The 18,794-nt window shown below is 34.9% G+C and overlaps 1 protein-coding gene across 4 annotated transcripts in view; it reads left to right on the top strand.

Annotated features, from left to right (window-relative positions):
- SASS6 (SAS-6 centriolar assembly protein) overlaps window positions 1-18,794 on the top strand; it is a 56,804-nt gene that overhangs the window by 1,438 nt on the left and 36,572 nt on the right. For all 4 annotated transcript variants that reach the window (XM_067727021.1, XM_067727020.1, XM_067727019.1 and 1 more), the window contains exons 2-7: window positions 4,404-4,464; window positions 6,172-6,251; window positions 6,658-6,762; window positions 9,521-9,692; window positions 10,581-10,646; window positions 11,709-11,828. In XM_067727021.1, the coding sequence (XP_067583122.1) occupies window positions 4,404-4,464; window positions 6,172-6,251; window positions 6,658-6,762; window positions 9,521-9,692; window positions 10,581-10,646; window positions 11,709-11,828 (604 nt within the window). The remainder of the gene's footprint in view (window positions 1-4,403; window positions 4,465-6,171; window positions 6,252-6,657; window positions 6,763-9,520; window positions 9,693-10,580; window positions 10,647-11,708; window positions 11,829-18,794) is intronic.

The following is an 18,794-nucleotide window of genomic DNA, read 5'->3' as shown; positions in this document are numbered from 1 at the left end:
ATTTATTTGTTTCTTTTAATTTTTTAATGTGGCTTCTAGAAAATTAAATATTACATATATGCCTTATATTTGTGGACATCTGTGTTCTAGAATGATTACAGAAAGATAAAAGAAAGGGAGGGCGTAATTCCTGATCCCAATGTTGAAACTCCTAGCTCTTCTCCATCTCACTACATTGTCATCACAGTTATCTTCTTAAAACACAGTTTCAGCATTTTTAGACTTTCTGTCTAGAAACTTTTCGTATATTCGTATCACCTATAGCAGGAGTCAGAAAACTAGAGCCCGTGGGCCAGATAGCCCACTACCGTTTTTTGTAAATAAAGTTTTATTAAATTTAGCTATTCTCATTTGTTTAAGAATTGTCTGTTGCTGCTTTTGTGGTATAAGGGCAGAAATGAATAAATGTGACAGACCTTATAGCCTGCAAAGCCTAAAATATTTACTATATGGCCTTTTACAACTAAAGTTTGCTGACCCTTGACTTATAGGAAAAACAGTCCAGACTCTTTAGTTAAAAGTAGTCAAGGCCAGTTCAGCTCAACAAATATTTATGAATGCCTACTGCGTACCAGGCACTGTCCTAGGTGCTGAGAAGCTCCCTTCCTCCTCACCACCTTCCTCCAACGGCAGCAAGAGCAAAAAAACAATTTTCATTCTAGCCCTCAAGGAACTCACACTTTAACAGGGGAAACAAAAATATCTTCCTTTGAGAGGCAGCACAGCACTGGTTAAGAGTTCAGGCTCTGATAAACAACAAGGTCTTACTGTATAGCACAGGGAACCATATTCAATATCCGATGATAAACCATAATGGAAAAGAATATGAAAAAATATATATATTTATCACTGAATCACTTTGCTGTACAGCAGAAATTAACACAACATTGTAAATTAACTATAGTTCAATTAAAAAAAGGATATATAATCCCTCTGTTTTGTACATTAAAAAAATAGTTCAGGTTATGGAGCCACATTGTCTGGGTTTATTTATTTTTTTTTTTAATTTATTTTTTGGCTACGTTGGGTCTTGGTTGCGGCACACGGGCTGTCTAGTTGTGGCTCATGGGCTCTATAGTTGCAGCATGCGGACTCTCTAGTTGTGGCGTGTGGTCTCCGTTGCCCCGCAGTATGTGGGATCTTAGTTCCCTGACCAGGGATCTAACCCATGTCCCCTGCATTGGAAGGCAGATTCTTAACCACTGGACCACCAGGGAAGTCCCTGTCTGGGTTTAAATTCCAGTTCTACCACTTACTGCTTGCTTTTGTACAATTTTTCTTACTTCTCTGTGCCTCATCTTTAAATTGATAAAAATAAAAGTACCTACCTGTGGGATTATTATGAGCATGCATTAAATAAGTTAATACATATAAAGTGTTTAGAACAGCGCCTGGAACTTAATGAGCATTCAGTAAACATAAGCTATTATTAAAGTATGATTAATGCATGAAGTAATGTAAATGAATTAAAGTCATAGAGAAAAAGGGACTTCAGTTGAGGACGTGGTAGTGCTCAGAGAACTCTGTCTGGAGGAAAGTGATGCAAAATTTTGAAGCCCATGGTTTGACACCAACCTGCTTTTTCATTTTTTTTTTCCCTAAGCTCCTCTATCCAATATAGTAGTCACACAGGACTACTTGTTATCCCAAGTGTACCCTGTATTCTCTCAATATCATACCTTTACTCCGTTTTTTCCTGATACCTCAAATGCTTTTTCTTTCATAACTTTCTAGGTCTGTCTTAAAATTCTTTTGCTATAGGGACCTTTTCAAAGTTGCCTAAGTTGATATTAATTGTCCTTAATCATTTATTAGCATGGTGTAGGTGAAAAGTCTGAGTTCTAATTTGGGCTCTGCAGTGTGACCTTAACGAAATTTGTAATTCTGTGCATCTCAGCTTCTTCCTTTGTAAGGCAGAGATAATATTTACTTGGCATTATTGTTGTTAAATAAGACGATATAAGCAAAGTGTCTAGCAGGCACTCAGTAGTGAATGAATTGGTAAGTGCTAGTAACCATTCCCTCCTCTCTCTTGAAGCTTTAAAATACAATCAGAAGCAAACCTTAGGGTAAAGTCATTTAATCTGATCTCAATTTGAGAACATGAACCATGTTTATTTCTGTTTGTATCCCTAGCACCCAGCATAGTACCTGGCTTAGAGTAGCTTTTGTTTGAATTGAGAGTTTAAGGTCACAGCTACTATGTGGCAGAGGTGGGCTAGAATCCAGTTCTGCTGAATCTAACTGACAGAATGTTATGCAGATTTATGCATTGTTCAGAATGTGACATTTATTTTGAAAAATAGCATTTTTAAAATTGTTTTTTAAACTTCGTTTTATATTGTTCCTATGACATTAACCATTACAGTGGAGGAAGTAAGATTTGTGATTTCAGATCCTCTGAAAGCTCATGCTTTTTCTACAAGATATTTCTCTGGAGGTTTTTGAAGTAAACGTGGGGAATAGTTTTAATCTATGGGCTTCTCCTCCTCTTTTTCCCCCCAGCATCTAATGCATATAGGCTTTTGGAATATATGCAACAAAATCATTAATATGATTGGAAATTTATCATAGTAATAAAACTTCCAGTATTATGTAGAGAATACTTTATTTAATGGATGCTTCTTGAATGTTTTTACAAATTTATCAAGTGTGACACACTTTTAAAAGTGTAAAGTTATCAACCACAGTGTCATATCACTATGGCAGTATGTACTAGAAAAAAACTTAAAAAGGGGCTTCCCTGGTGGCGCAGTGGTTGAGAGTCTGCCTGCCTATGCAGGGGACACGGGTTCGTGCCCCGGTCCGGGAGGATCCCACATGCGAGGATCCCACATGCCGCGGAGCAGCTAGGCCCGTGAGTCATGGCCGCTGAGCCTGTGCGTCCGGAGCCTGTGCTCTGCAACGGGAGAGGCCACAACAGTGAGAGGCCTGCGTACCGCAAAAAAAAAAAAAAAAAAAAAAAACTTCAAAAGATGAAAACGAAACATAATGACATTGTAGAGCTGAAAAGGCCCTCACAAACCTAACTCAGTTCACTTTTTTTCCACTTTTTTTATAAGTTAGGGAATTGAAAGGTTTCTTCCTGCCCCACAAGAACACTTAATTTAAGTGGAATTGGAGTAGGAGTTTAATCTGTTTCACATACATTGCTTTGGATACTAGAGAGACAGAAACAAAACATTCTCTTGTTTTAAAGGTAATTCTTCCTACCTTTGTGGTGTTTACCAGTGCTCCTTGTTCCTTTTTAGATAATATACAAGTTATGGTAACCTCGTCATGTGAACTAAGATTTAATATCCAGTCATATGTTTAATAAGAAATTTAACTAAAATGACATGTATTTAACCAATATAAATTACAAGTCAGAGCATAAAAAAAACTAAACAATTGAATCTAGCTTTAGTCAACTATTACCAAGTTTTTCCATCAACACTCGGTTACTCTGTCTGTACTTCTGTAGAAGTAGTAGAATGTGGAAAAAGTTTAAAACATCTTTAAAAGAATAACTTAAAACTGAACAAATTCAATTTGTTAGTTTATTTTCCCTTCACATTAGGGAAAGACCATTGTTATTTAATTCTAGCAGAATAATTTGAGAAGCACTTATGCAGAGATGTTTTTCACCATTTCTCCTTTGTTTCCTGAATTATTTAAACATTTTTGCTCAGTTTAATTAATGTTTATGAGCACCTTTATTTATATGCCTCTGTTCAATACTGGGTTTTCTAAGATGCAGTATAGAATGTGTAACACTATGGTTTTTTCCCTTTAGGGTTTAGATTTACTCTGGGATTAGATAGATAATAAACTTGTTGACCATACTTCTGTGGATATATTGCATAGAGAGTCTATTGATCAGATGTAGTTTGTGAATCTGAAAAAAAATTTTTTTGTGTATGCATAAGGGAAGTGAACATGTTTTCTTATTTCCTTTGTTGTAAACATTAAAGTATTTTAATATTATTCACACTTTAAAATTTTCAAATGAAATCTCTCATAAATCAATTTGGTCATTTCAGGTGGTATTTTTTAATGTGAAAAATTGTTATAAAACTGATGGTTTGTCTTTCAGTAGATGTTATTTGAGAATCAGGCCAGTAAGGTTGTATACCAGGCTAACAGTAGGCATTCCACATCATTTATCTCATGTAATCCTCACGACAACCTCTTTTTACAGGAGAGAAAAATTTATCCTCAGGTTAAAAACCTCATTGCTTACTTGTAGAAAAATAGGAACTTAAACTTCAAATCCAGGGTGCTTTCCAAACATCTGTTCATAATTTAGGGACAACCTGTGGAGGATCTTGTGGCTTAAGATGGAAAATGTTAGCTATACAAATGGTGGTAATAATTCATTTCATGTGAATGTTTCTGATAGTTGGGCATATCTTTTCATACAGGAGAGTGAGTATTAGACTGAGCATTGAACTACAATCAGTTTCTAATCCAGTTCACAGAAAGGTTGGTATTTATTTCTTTTGAAATAAATATTTTTCTTTTTTTGAGATACGGTAATTCTGTACATTATAATTATTTTTGTTCTTTAAGAATGTGAGATCTTTTGTTATATCATCTTGCTTTTTAATTTGGGGCCATTTTATAACTTGCAGATCTGGGGTGGTAGAACCTACTAAGACAACAACTGAGAGATTATTATATCATATATTCCTAAAGCATGCAAGAATTGGGGATTGGGACAACAGTCTCCTTAGGTTTGCTGCATTGCACTTCTTTTTGACCACCCCTTGTGGTTTGCCGGATCTTAGTTCCCAGACCAGGGATCGAACCCCACCAGGGATCAAACCTGTGCCCGTGCCCCCTTGCAGTGGAAACTCAGAGGCCTAACCACTGGACCTCCAGGGAATTCCCCCATTACACTTTTTTAAGTTGCTAGAATATATATTGCTACTCTGTAGAATTGGCGTTTCATGTAAATGTGAGAACAGAATGAATTGAAGCACTGCAGGGAGATAGTTTTGAATCTTTTTGCCTTTTGAAGAGAGGTGTTTAGAACATCATTCTAATCTGATTTAAAAGTATGAGTCATTAACAGAAATGAGGATATAGAATGGAGGGCTAAGAAATACATCTGTTTTCTCTGTCATAGCTTTCCCTGTACATATTCAAGGATCTAATGGTGTTAGTAGCAGCTTCAGTTTTTTATAGCATCTTGGGGTGGATTTCAAGAAATACTTAAATAGAAGCTGCTTTAAGAAACAGTGCCTTCTGAAGCAGAGCAAACACCTAGGTTGCTAATTTTCTAGGGTAGAGATTATATATTATACTTCTTACATGTTATTCCTATGCCTACTGTACCTTTTCATTTTATGAGCTCTACTCATAAAAGTGGTTTAGATTTTTCTAGGACCCTAGTGGTTCCTCAGTAGCCACAAGTAGATATTATTTCTAAGTAGAAACTTAATCTGTTAGCCCATCATCTTGCTAGTCCTGTTTTCCTTGTGCCAGTGTGCTCTGAAATACATAATTTTTGTGTACTTTTCTGTCAGCTTTAGCTGCTGTGATAAAATGGTCTTTATGAAAGGTATTCACTTCATTTGAAACTGAAAACAGATAGGGTTCCACATCAGTGGCCACTTAAGAGTGGGAGAGAATAGGTAGGCTCTTAGGAAGAAGCCCTGACAGCCTGTCACCTGATACCCCTGTCCTCTGCCTGAGAGACAAATGTTCCTTTCTTATCTAGGGTAGATGATTGTTTGTCATTTCTGCTGATGTATTTACCACTTCGGAAATACCAGACAATTAACTTGAGGGAAACTGAAAATATAATTGATTATGATATGATCAGTGGTAAAGAATACTTTTGTTATGGTATCATAGTGCAGCAAGGGCTGGGTCTAAACTTTCTTAAGCCTCTGATAGAATGATATATTCTTCAACTTACAACTCCTAGCATTTAATTAGCTTTTATAGACCCCTTTCCTTCCCACCTTCCACTCCATGTGGCTCTCAAGGAGCAGAATATTTAACCCTATTTAAGATGCTAAAGTCTCCAAAGACCAATGAAAACCCAGCAGCACCAGAAGACAGCTGTCTGAACTATAACAGTGATATGTTGATAATACTAGATGATTTCATTTCCAAGAAGGAAGAAATTACTCTAAAAGCCAAATCTACTGAAAACATTAAAAATAACAATCTTTCTTTTAGGATTTAGTTATCCGTCTGACTGATGATACTGATCCATTTTTTCTGTATAACCTTGTTATATCAGAGGAAGATTTTCAGAGGTAACTATATTTATTTTTCTGGTCTTTGATCTAGGAATAAGTAAATTTTTAAGTTTTGTGAATGTATCGGTACTATCCTCTTTGAAACACATACCTATTAGAAACATTTAGGCATTTTGGGAACACTGGACTATTTATACTGTAATTATTCAGGCTGTTTTTGAAAATAAATATTTGATAGATTATCAGCATTTTGCTTAACAGCTCAGAAGTTTGGAGCTTTAGCTAGATTTATTGACCTTTTCCCTCCCATTGAATAAACTCTATAAAAATCAAAGTTCCCTAGCTTCATTCTTGATTATAATGTGTGTTCAGTAAATAAAAGAATAGTCTTTCAGGATGTTATTTGTAATTAAATACAGTAATTAAAATTCTAAAAGAATTTCTTTTCCTGTCTTCTGTATAGTTTAAAATTCCAGCAAGGTCTTCTGATAGACTTCTCAGCTTTCCCACAAAAATTCATAGATCTCCTTCAGCAGTGTACTCAAGAACATGCCAAAGAAATTCCAAGGTAAGTCTCAGGAGAGCACTATATCATTAAACTTCCCTAAAGACAGACTCTTCTTTGTAAGACAACTTGATGGGAAAATATTCTATATAAGTACCTCTGTCTGTTTTCAAAGCTGTGGTGAGAGGTTCATAAATCTCAAATTTATAAAATCAGAAATATTTGCCCCTTAATTTTCATGTTTTGGCAAAGCCATTAAAGTTACCTGAAATGTTTAACAGCATCAAATATATATTTTTTCCAAAGGTTATATTCCATTTATAGTTATTATAAAATATTGGCTATATTCCCTGGGTTGTGCAATATATCCTTGTAGCTTATTTATTTTATACATAGCAGTTTGTACCTCTTAATCCTCTATGCCTATATTGCATCTCCCCCCTTCCCTCTACCTACTGGTAACCACTAGTTTGTTCTCTATATCTGTGTCTGTTTCTTTTTTGTTATATTCACTAGTTTGTTGTATTTTTTAGATTCCTCATATAAGTGATATCCTACAGTATTTGTCTTTCCTGACTTATTTCACTTAGCATAATACCCTCTAGGTCTATCCATGTTGTTGTAAATGACAAATTTCATTCTTTTTTGTACTCTATTGTGTATATATACCACATCTTCTTGATCCATTCATCTGTTGATGGACACTTAGGTTGCTTCCATATCTTGGCAATTGTAAACAATGCTGCTATGAACATTGGGGTACGTGTATCTTTTAGAATTAGTGTTTTTGTTTGATTTGGATATGTACCCAGGAATGGAATTGCTGGGTCATAAGGTAGGTCTGTTTTTAGTTTTTTGAGACACCTCCCTACTGTTTTCCACAGTGGCTGCACTAATTTACATTCCCACCAAGAGTGTAGGAGGGTTCCCTGTTCTCCACATGCTCGTCAACATTTGTTATTTGTGTTCTTTTTGATGATAGCCATTCTGACAGGTGTGAGGTAATATCTCATTGTGGTTTTGATTTGCATTTACCTGATGATTAGCCATGTTGAGCATCTTTTCATGTTCTTTTTGGCCATCGGTATGTCTTTGAAAAAATGTCTGTTCAGGTCTTCTGCCCATTTTTTTGTCAGGTTGTTTTTTTTTTTTTTTTTTTTTTCAGGTTGTTTGTTTTTTTGATATTAAGTTATATAAGCTGTTTATGTATTTTGGATATTAGCCCTTCCTTGGTCATAACATTTGCAAATATTTTCTCCCATTCAGTGGGTTGTCTTTTTGTTTTGTTGATAGTTTTCTTACATTGTGCAAAAGCTTTTTAAATTTAATTAGGTCCCATTTGTTTATTTTTGCTTTTATTTCCTTTTCTTTTAGGAGATAGATCTAAAAAATATTTCTACAATTTATGTCAGAAAGTGTTCTGCCTATGTTCTCTTCTAGGAGTTTTATGGTTTCCGGCCTTACATTTAGGTCTTTAATCCATTCTGAGTTTTATTTTTTTATGTGCTGTTAGAGAATTTTCTGTTTTGTTCTTGTACATGTAGCTGTCCAGTTTTTCCAGCACTACTTATTGAAGAGACTGTCTTTCCCCATTGTATATTCTTGCCTCCTTTGTCGTAGATTAATTAACCATAAGTGTGTGGGTTTATTTCTGGGCTCTCTGTTCTGTTCCATTGATCTATGTGTCTGTTTTGGTGCCAATACTACTGTCTTGACTACTGTAGCTTTGTAGTATGGTCTGAAGTCAGGAAGTATGATTCCTCCAACTGTGTTCTTCTTTCTCAAGATTGTTTTGCCTATTCAGGGTCTTCTGTGTTTCCATATAAATTAAAACTTTTTTTTTATTCTAGTTCTGTGAAAAATGCCCTTGGTATTTGGATAGGGATTGCATTGAATCTGAAGATTGCCTTGGGTAGTATGGTCATTTTAACAGTATTGATTCTTTCAGTGCATGAACATGGTATATCTTTCCATCTGATTGTATCATCTTCGATGTCTTTCATCAGTGTCTTGTCTTACAGTTTTCTGAATACAGGTCTTTTATCTCTTTAGGTAGGTTTATTCCTAGAAATTTTATTCCTTTTGGTGCAGTTGTAAATGAGATTGTTTCCTTAGTTTCTCTTTTTGATAGTTTTGTTGCTAGTGTTCAAGTATATGTTTTTGTAATGAACTTGGAAAAAGGGAAGAATAAGATTTTGTGTGCACATATATCTGTATTTGTTTAGTGTAACACGTGATCCTTTCCTTGTAAAGCTCCCAAACCTTTTATGTATAAATTTCATCAATTGACGATTCTTGTTTGAATTAATTAGCAACTATAAAATTATGCTTTTCCAGTTCCATCATTCTTCCTATATTTATTAGATATAATTCTTCTATAAAGAAGAACTTTCCTTTATCAATTAGAGCTATTTGATTACTCTGAAAATTCATACAGGAAAGGATACATGCTCAATTCTTACTTTTAAATTGTCAGTTTTCAGAGTAAGGAGTTGTTACTCTAGTTACTTTTGTGGTTTCAGTGGGTTTTTGATTTGTTTTTGTTTTTAGTGTTTTGTTTTCTTCTCCTCATCTGTTTCTCATTGTGAACTCGTGGACATTTATATATTCATTGTTTTCAATCAATAGATAAATCTCCATTTTACTGTTTACACTAATTAATCCAATTTTACCGTTGGGAATCCTTTCATATTGGCTCCTATGATTCCAGTATGCTCCCTTTTCTGATCCTTTTAATCATTGATGATCCAATAGAGCTCATGATTCAATGGGAGAGTTTCACTGTCTCATAAATGTGTTATGTCACACTTTGTTTTCAAAGGTTTTTGCTACAGTTAGTTTCTCCAGAAGCTATTTTGGATAACTCACCTGCTTTTTTAAATGTGGTAGAGACAAATCCTTTTAAGCATCTTACACACCTTTCATTAAAACTGTTACCTGGAAATGATGTGGAAATAAAGAAGTTTCTAGCAGACTGTTTGAAATGTAGCAAGGTAAGATTTAAATTTAAGTTAATCTTTTAAATAAGTCCCAGAGCTCTCTGATAAACCACTGAAAAGCTATATTGCTATTAGATTTTGTTTTCTGAATAAAGTTCTTTTAAAGATGTACAGGAATTTTTTTTTTTTTTTTTTTTGCGGTATGCAGACCTCTCACTGTTGTGGTCTCTCCTGTTGTGGAGCACAGGCTCCGGACACGCAGGCTCAGCGGCCATGGCTTACGGGCCCAGCTGCTCCGCGGCATGTGGGATCTTCTCGGACCAGGGCATGAACCCGTGTCCCCTGCATCGGCAGGCGGACTCTCAACCACTGCACCACCAGGGAAGCCCCCAGGAAATTTTTATAGCATGTACTGACTTTATTGTTTTAGTTAAGGTACAACAGGATAGAACTGGACCAGGAATTGAGAAACTGAGGTCCCAGGATTTTTACTGATTTTCTGTGACCTTGAGCAGTCACTTAAACTCTTGGTGTCTTGGTTTCATCAGCTGGTAGATATGTATGGAAATATGTACCCTCTCTAGGCTGTCTTAAATGAGATAAAATATATGGAAGTGTCTTGAAGATTAGAAAGTGCTCTATAACTATATAAGGTATGTAGCACAAGGAAACAACATTGGGATGCCTTGTAAGAGTTTTCAGAAAGTCTTTTTAGTCAAACACTATGGATCAGTGCATCTCAAGATTTAAGGGTTAGGCAAATCTTCTAGGGATCTTGCTCGTGCAGATTCTAACTCAGAAGGTTTGAGGTGGAGCCTGAGATTCTGTATTTCTGACAAACTCCCAGGGTGGTACTGATGCTTACTTTGCTGCACTTTGAGTAGCACAGCTACAGATGATTAAATTAAATTATAAGCTGCATACTTTTATTTTTATAAATAGGAAGAAAAATTATCATTGACACAATCACTAGATGATGTTACCAGGCAACTGAATTTCACACAAAAGGTAATTCAAATTTCATTTTGTCTTTGTAAGTCATCCAAACATAGGCTCTGAATTGCTTCTTGAATCAAATCTAGGCTTTTGTGTATTTTTTTTCAAAGCACACTGCCATTGAATTCCCCCTCCTTTTTGCCACCCTTCCCCTACCAGTTGTCTTAATCTGATGCTTTTTCTTCTTGATAGTTTATTCTATCCAAACATTTCTGTTATCCCCAGTATATGACACATTTTCTCCAAGTCTTCATTAAATAATGTATAGTATCTGTCATATGTTCTGCTCCTCTTTAATTCACCTCATTCCTCTTGTCTAAATGGCTTTTCAGTTCCTGTCTTCTAAATCTTTCCCTTCCTTCCTTCTGTTAAGTTTAGAATTAATTCCTCTGATAGGCTTATCATCATTTCAGTCATAGCTACTCCTTGAAATTGAGGACCAAAGTATCTGATAAGCTGCATGGCTTCAGGTAGAAAATTGTCCTGCACCACGTGGCCCATCTTGGGAACCTGTGTTTCTAGGTTTTAGGTGTATAAGTAAACTACAGTTGACCCTTGAACAACACGCGGGTTAGGGACACCGGCCCCCTGCACAGTTGAAAATTCTTGCATAAGTTTATAGTCAGCCCTCTGTATCTATGGTTCCACATCATCAGATTCAACTAACCGTGGATTGTGTAGTATTGTAGTACGTATTTCTTGAAGAAAAATCTGAGTATAAGCGTACCTGTGCATTTCAAACCTGTGTTGTTTAACGTCATCTGTACTACTTATGACTTGGTCTACCCTGGGTTTCTTTTTTTCTTAATGCCAGAGGAGAGGATTGAGAGGCGAAGAGCCAGATTTAACTAAAAGGTTAGTGATTGTTAAACTGTGGACCATTTTAACTCTAAAATTGCTTTTATTCTAATGTTGATTTCTTTAAATACAAAAAGATCTGTGTAAGAAAAGGCTTTGAGTATGTCTTAAAAAGCTGTGATTCCATCTCCTTTAATATACTTTGCAAATATTTTCATGTTCCAATCTAATAACATATTCAAGAATTTTAATATTTCATATTGAACTCTACTACAGACATTATCAGAAAAAATCGAAGAATTAGATAAGTTACGGAATGAATGGGCATCACACACAGCAACATTGTCAAATAAGCATTCTCAAGAACTGACAAATGAGAAGGAAAAAGCTTTGCAGGTATGAATATTAAAAAGAACTGGAAAAATATTTTGTTATTGCCGTTAGTCATTTTGTTAATTATAAAAGTAATACATGCTTGCTTTAACATTTTCAAACAGTACGGAAGTATATAAAAATTAAAAGTCTATCCTTAAAAATCTTACTACGCAGAGATAATTTATAAACATTTTGATATTTGTTTTTCCAGACTTTATATATGTAAATAATATACAATTTATAAATAATTGTTTATATTTATAAATTTAGAAATATGTAAATTGGGAGATATGTACACACCTGAGTTTTGGTTTTGTTCTAAGCTAACAAGGTCCTCATGGATATATTGATTGTAACTTTTTTTCACCTAACTTGATATCATAGATATTGTTTTTTTTTATCAGTTCAGAAGTAGCTGAGTAGTATTCATTACTTGGACATAAAATAAATTATTTAAGTACTTACTAACTGATGGACATTTAAATGCTTCAGATCTTGGTTACTGCAAATAATACTGCAGTGAACATTTTTATTCCTAGAAGTGAGATTGCAATATACCCATATAAAATATTAACGGATATTGCAAATTCGCCACCCAAAAATGTTGTACCAAATGGAATCCCAAAGATAGTGTATGATCATACTTACTTCCCCATATTCCTGATAATATTAACCTTCTTAATATCTGCTACCGGACAGGTATTATAGTAGTATTAATTTTAGTTTATATTTCTTAGATTTTTAGTGAAGATAAGTATCTTTTAATATGACTTTTGGCCATTTTAATTTCTTCTGTGGATTATTTCTTTTAATATCTTTTGCTTTCCCTGTGTGACTCTCATTTTCTACTGCTTTGTAGTGTGGATTTACAGTATTTTATACCTTTTATATCAAATTAATTTCTTTAATTAATGTTAAATTATTCTTTAATATAAAATTCTGTTTTTGCTTTTTGCACCTTACTAAATGTTTGCTTTTAAGGGTACTGCTTGATAACAGTTTATGTGTAGTTTCACCCAAATTAAGATTCAGAAAATTGTACCACCCCTTTAGGTTTCCTTGTGTGCCTTCTCAATCCATTTCATACTCCCACAGGAAGCCCATCACTTCAAAACAGGTTTTGCCTGTTCTTGAACTTCAGATAAATGGACACATACAGTATGTACTTATTTGTGTGTGGCTTCCTTCACTCAGCATAATATCTCTGAGATTCAGTTATATTCTTGTGTGTTTCTTTTTGTTGTTGTGTAGGATTCTATTATATGAACATGCAGTAACTTATCTGTTTTCCTGTTGGGAGACATTTGAATTGTTTCTGACATTTTGCTATTATTAAACTGTTACGAACTTTCTTGTACATGTCTTTTTGTGAACACATGTACTCATTTTTCTTGGGTATATATTTAGGATTAGAATGGCTAGGTTCTAGTGTAGGCATATGTTTAGCTTTAGTAGAAACTGTCAAACAGTTTTCCGAAGTGGATATGTCAGATCACACCGCCATTCAGTGGCTGTATGGTAGTACCTCATAATGAACACCTTTTCGTATGTATATAGACTGCTTGGATATTTTCTTGTGAAGTGCCCATTTGAGTCTTCAGCCCATTTATTAATTGTGCAGTCCGTGTTTTTCTTAATGATTTGTAGGAGTTCTTTGTATATTCTGGACCTGAGTCCTTTGTCAGATACATGCACTGTGAATATTTTTTGTCCATGGCTTGCCTTTTCATTTCTGGTGTAAAGTAAGGATATTATACCTTTACCTACTATGTATATTATAAACATTGTATTTTAGCCTGTCATTTGCATTTATTAGTATTTCTTGCCATATATAGTTCTTTTTTTAATTTTTATATTCTTTTTTTTTTTTCGGTACGCGGGCCTCTCACTGTTGTGGCCTCTCCCATTTCGGAGCACAGGCTCCGGATGCACAGACTCAGCGGCCATGGCTCACGGGCCCAGCCGCTCCGCAGCATGTGGGATCTTCCCGGACCGGGGCACGAACCTGTGTCCCCTGCATCAGCAGGCAGACTCTCAACCGCTGCGCCACCAGGGAAGCCCAATTTTTATATTCTTAAATTTAAATTATTTTATTTATTTTAAAGATTTTGTTTATTTATTTATTTTTTGAGCTGCACCATGCAGCATGTAGAATCTTAGTTCCCCGACCAAGGATCGAGCCCACGCTGCCTGCATTGAAAGTGCAGAGTCTTAACCACTGGACCGCCAGGGAAGTCCCTATAGTTCTTTTTATTTGATTGTCATCCAGTCTTTCAATCTGTGTTTTTATGGTATAAGGCTGCATTTTATGTTTGGAAAGCCTTTGCCACCCCAAGGTTATGAAAGATATTCTCTGGTATTCTCTTCTAATACTTCTGTAATTTTCTTGTTGAATTTAACTTTTTAATCTGTTTGGAGTATATTTTTCTGGAGTATGAGATGGATTTTTTTTGGCATATAGTCAGTGAGTTGTTAAAATACCATATTTCCCAGTGGTTTAAAATGCAACCTTTAATATATACTAAATTCCTTTATTTATTTGGTCTTGTTTCTGGACTATTGGGTAGAACTGATATCCTTGGAATTTTCTTGTCCAGTGTAGAGAAATATCTCTTCATTTATTCAGGTCTTATTTGTTTAAAACAGGTTTATAGTTTACTCTTCATTTACCTCCTTTTCTCTTTCTTTTTTTCTTTTACAGTTCTTGTTAAATATTTTTGCCTAGAGATTGTACAGATTTTTGCTCTATAAATGGGACCACCTATCACACCCCTCTACTGTGATAATTTCTAAGTGTTTATTGCTAATGTGTATTAATGTCATACCCATTAATTCTAGGTTATATTTACAGATTTGCATTTTAATTTACATATTCTAATAGTTTTGGAGATTCTCTTAGGTTTTTCTGGTAGATATGTAAACTATACAAAATGGTAATTTATCTCTTCCAAAATTTATATCATTTTTTTCTTATGCAGAGAAATGATAAATAATAGTGGAATCCCTATCTTGTTTCAGTGCTTTTTAATTTAATTTTTATTTTATATTGAAGTACAGTTGATTTACAGTATTGTGTTAGTTCCACGTGTATAGCAAGGTGATTTCAGTTATATATATATATGTATATCCATTCTTTTTCAGAGTCTTTTCCCATATAGGTTATTACAGAATTATTGAGTAGAGTTCTGTGTGCTATACAGTAGGTCCTTGTTGATTATCTGTTTTATATATAGTAGTGTGTGTGTTAATCCCAAACTCCTAATCTATCTCTACCCCCCCTCCTTTTCCCTTTGGTAACCATAAGTTTGTTTTCAAAGTCTGTGAGTCTGTTTCCATTTTGTAAATAAGTTCATTTGTATCATTTTTTAAGATTCCACATATAAGTGATATCATGTGGTATTTGTCTTTGTCTGACTTCCTTCACTTAGTATGATAATCTTTAGGTCCATCCATGTTGCTGCAAATGGCATTATTTCATTCTTTTTTATGGCTAAGATTCCTTTGTATATAAGTACCACATCTTCTTTATCCATTCCTCTATCAATGGACATTTAGGTTGCTTCCATGTCTTGGCTGCTGTAAATAGTGCTGCAGTGAATACTGGGGTACATGTATCCTTTCAAATTATGGTTTTCTCCAGATATATGCCCAGGAGTGGGATTGCTGGGTCATATGGTAGCTCTATTTTTAGTTTTTTAAGGAACCTCCATACTACTCTCCATAGTGGTTGTAGCAGTTTACATTCCCACCAACAGTGTTGGAGGGTTCCCTTTTCTCCACACCCTCTCCAGCATTTACTGTTTGTAGACTTTTTGTTACTGGTGTGAGGTGATAGATACCTCACTGTAGTTTTGATTTGCATTTCTCTAATAATTAGTGATGTTGAGCATCTTTTCATATGCTTTTTGACCATCTATATGTCTTCTTTGGAGAAATGTCTACTTAGGTCTTCTGCCCGTTTTTTGACTGGGTGGTTTTTTGATATTGAGCTGTATGAGCTGTTTGTATATTTTGGAGATTAATCCCTTATTAATCGCTACATTTGCAAATATTTTCTCCCATTCTGTGTGTTGTCTTTTCGTTTTGTTCATGGTTTCCTTGGCTGTGCAAAAGCTTTTAAGTTTCATTAGGTCCCATTTGTTTATTTTTGCTTTTATTTTCATTACTGTAGGAGGTGGATCCAAAAAGATCTTGCTGTGATTTATGTCACAGAGTGTTCTGCCTATGTTTTCCTCTAAGAGTTTTATAGTATCCGGTCTTACATTTAGGTCTTTAATCCATTTTGAGTTTATTTTTGTGTATGGTGTTAGAGAATGTTCTAATTTCATTCTTTTACATGTAGCTGTCCAGTTTTCCCAGCACCACTTACTGAAGAGACTGTCTTTTATTTCTCCATTATATATTCTTACCTCCTTTGTTGTAGATTAATTAACCATAGGTGTGCAGGTTTGTTTCTGGGCTTTCTGTCCTGTTCCATTGATCTGTATTTCTGTTTTTGTGCCAGTACCATAGTGTTTTGATGACTGTAGCTTCATAGTATAGTCTGAAGTCAGGGAGCTGGATTCTTCAAGCTCCATTTTTCTTTCTCAGGATTGCTTTGGCTATTTGGGGTCTTTTGTATTTCCATACAAATTGTAAAATTTTTGTTCTAGTTCTATGAAAAATGCCATTGGTAATTTGATTGGTATTGTATTGAATCTGTAGATTGCCTTGGGTAGTATAGTCATTCTGACAATATTGATTCTTCCAATCCAAGAACATGGTATATCTTTCTATCTGTGTCATCTTCGATTCTTTCATCAGCATCTTATAGTTTTCAGAGTACAGGTCTTTTTCCTCCTTAGGTAGATTTATTACTAGGTATTTTATTCTTTGATGAGATGGTAAATGGGATTGATTCCTTAATTTCTTTTTCTGATCTTTCACTGTCAGTGTATAGAAATGCAAGAGATTTCTGGGTATTAATTTTGGTAAGTTAATCTTTTTTGGTAAATAACTGAAATACCTCTCCAGTAGGAATGATGTTTGCTCTGCTTTTGAGAAAGTTTTCTTCTGTCTGGCTTCCAAAGAGTGCTAAGTCAGATGAAGTGACTTTTGGGGATTTAACCAAATAATCATTTTTCTCACTTTAGTAGTAAAATAATGATAATAATAGATTTCCAAAAGTGGAACCAATTTTGAATTCAGAGGATAATATTTAGTCAAAGATTTTTAATATCCTGTTGAAGCAGTTTGCTAATATTTAATTTAGGACATTTGTATATATATTCACACATGAGATTGGTCTGAGATTACTATTATCCTGCACTCTGTCTTAGTCTGCTAATTAAAATTATGGATTTTGGACTATGGTATTAGAATTATGCTAGCGTCAGGAAAGGTATGAAAACATTTTCTGGTTTTCTCTATGCTTTGGAACAGTCAAATAATGAAGAATTATCTGTGCCTTGAAGGCCTGATAGAATTAGCCTTTTATCATTTGGGTCTGATGTCTTTTTTTTTTTTGACAATTTTTCTTTTTTAACATCTTTATTGGAGTATAATTGCTTTACATTGTTGTATTAGTTGCTGCTGTAAAACATACTGAATCAGCTATATGTATACATAGATCCCCATATCCCCTCCCTCATGCGTCTCCCTCCCACCCTCCCTATCCCACCCCTCTAGGTGGTCACAAAATATGAGCTGATCTCCCTGTGCTATGTGGGTGCTTCCCACTAGCTAGCTATTTTACATTTGGTAATGTATGTATGTTAGTGCCACTCTCTCACTTCATCTCCGCTTACCCTTGCCCCTCCCCATGTCCTCAAGTCCATTCTCTTAAGTCTGCATCTTTATTCCTGTCCTGCCCCTAAGTTCTTCAAAACCTTTTTTGTTTTGTTTTTTAGATTCCATATATATATGTTAGCATACTGTATTTGTTTTTCTCTTTCTAACTTACTTCACTCTGTATGACAGACTCTAGGTCCATCCACCTCACTACAAGTAACCAATTTCATTTCTTTTTATGACTGAGTAATATTCCATTGTATATATGTGCCACATCTTTATTCATTCATCTGTCGATGGACACTTAGGTTGCTACCATGTCCTGGCTATTGTAAATAGTGCTGCAATGAACATTGTGGTACATGACTCTTTTTGAATTATGGTTTTCTTAGATTGTATGTCCAGTAGTGGGAATACTGGGTCATATGGTAGTTCTAGTTTTAGTTTTTTAAGGAACCTCCATACTGTTCTCCATAATGACTGTCAATTTACATTCCCACCAACAGTGTAAGAGGGTTCCCTTTTCTCCACACCCTCTCCAGCATTTATTGTTTGTAGATTTTTTGATGATGGCCATTCTGACGGGTGTGAGGTGATATCTCATTGTAGTTTTGATTTGCATTTCTCTAATGATTAGTGATGTTGAGCATCCTTTCACTTGTTTGTTGGCAACCTGTATATGTTCTTTGGAGAAATGTCTATTTAGGTCTTCTGCGCAGTTTTGGATTGGGTTGTTTGTTTTTTTGATATTGAGCTGCATGAGCTGCTTGTATATTTGGGAGATTAATCCTTTGTCAGTTGCTTTGTTTGCAAATATTTTCTCCCATTCTGAGGGTTGTATTTTCATCTTGTTTATGGTTTCCTTTGCTGTGCAAAAGCTTTAAAGTTTCATTAGGTCCCATTTGTTTATTTTTGTTTTTATTTCAATTTCTCTAGGAGGTGGGTCAAAAAGGATCTTGCTGTGATTTATGTCATAGAGTGTTCTGCCTATGTTTTCCTCTAAGAGTTTTATAGCGTCTGGTCTTACATTTAGGTGTTTAATCCATTTTGAGTTTGTTTTTGTGTATGGTGTTAGGGAGTGTTCTAATTTCATTCTTTTACATATAGCTGTCCAGTTTTCCCAGTACCACTTATTGAAGAGGCTGTCTTTTCTCCATTGTATATTCTTGTCTCCTTTATCAAAGATAAGGTGACCGTATGTGCATGGGTTTATCGCTG

This window comes from Pseudorca crassidens, chromosome 2 (genome assembly GCF_039906515.1).
Source record: "Pseudorca crassidens isolate mPseCra1 chromosome 2, mPseCra1.hap1, whole genome shotgun sequence".
NCBI lineage: Eukaryota > Metazoa > Chordata > Mammalia > Artiodactyla > Delphinidae > Pseudorca > Pseudorca crassidens.
Note: the sequence above shows the minus strand (reverse complement) of the source record. Positions and strands in the feature narration are given on the sequence as shown.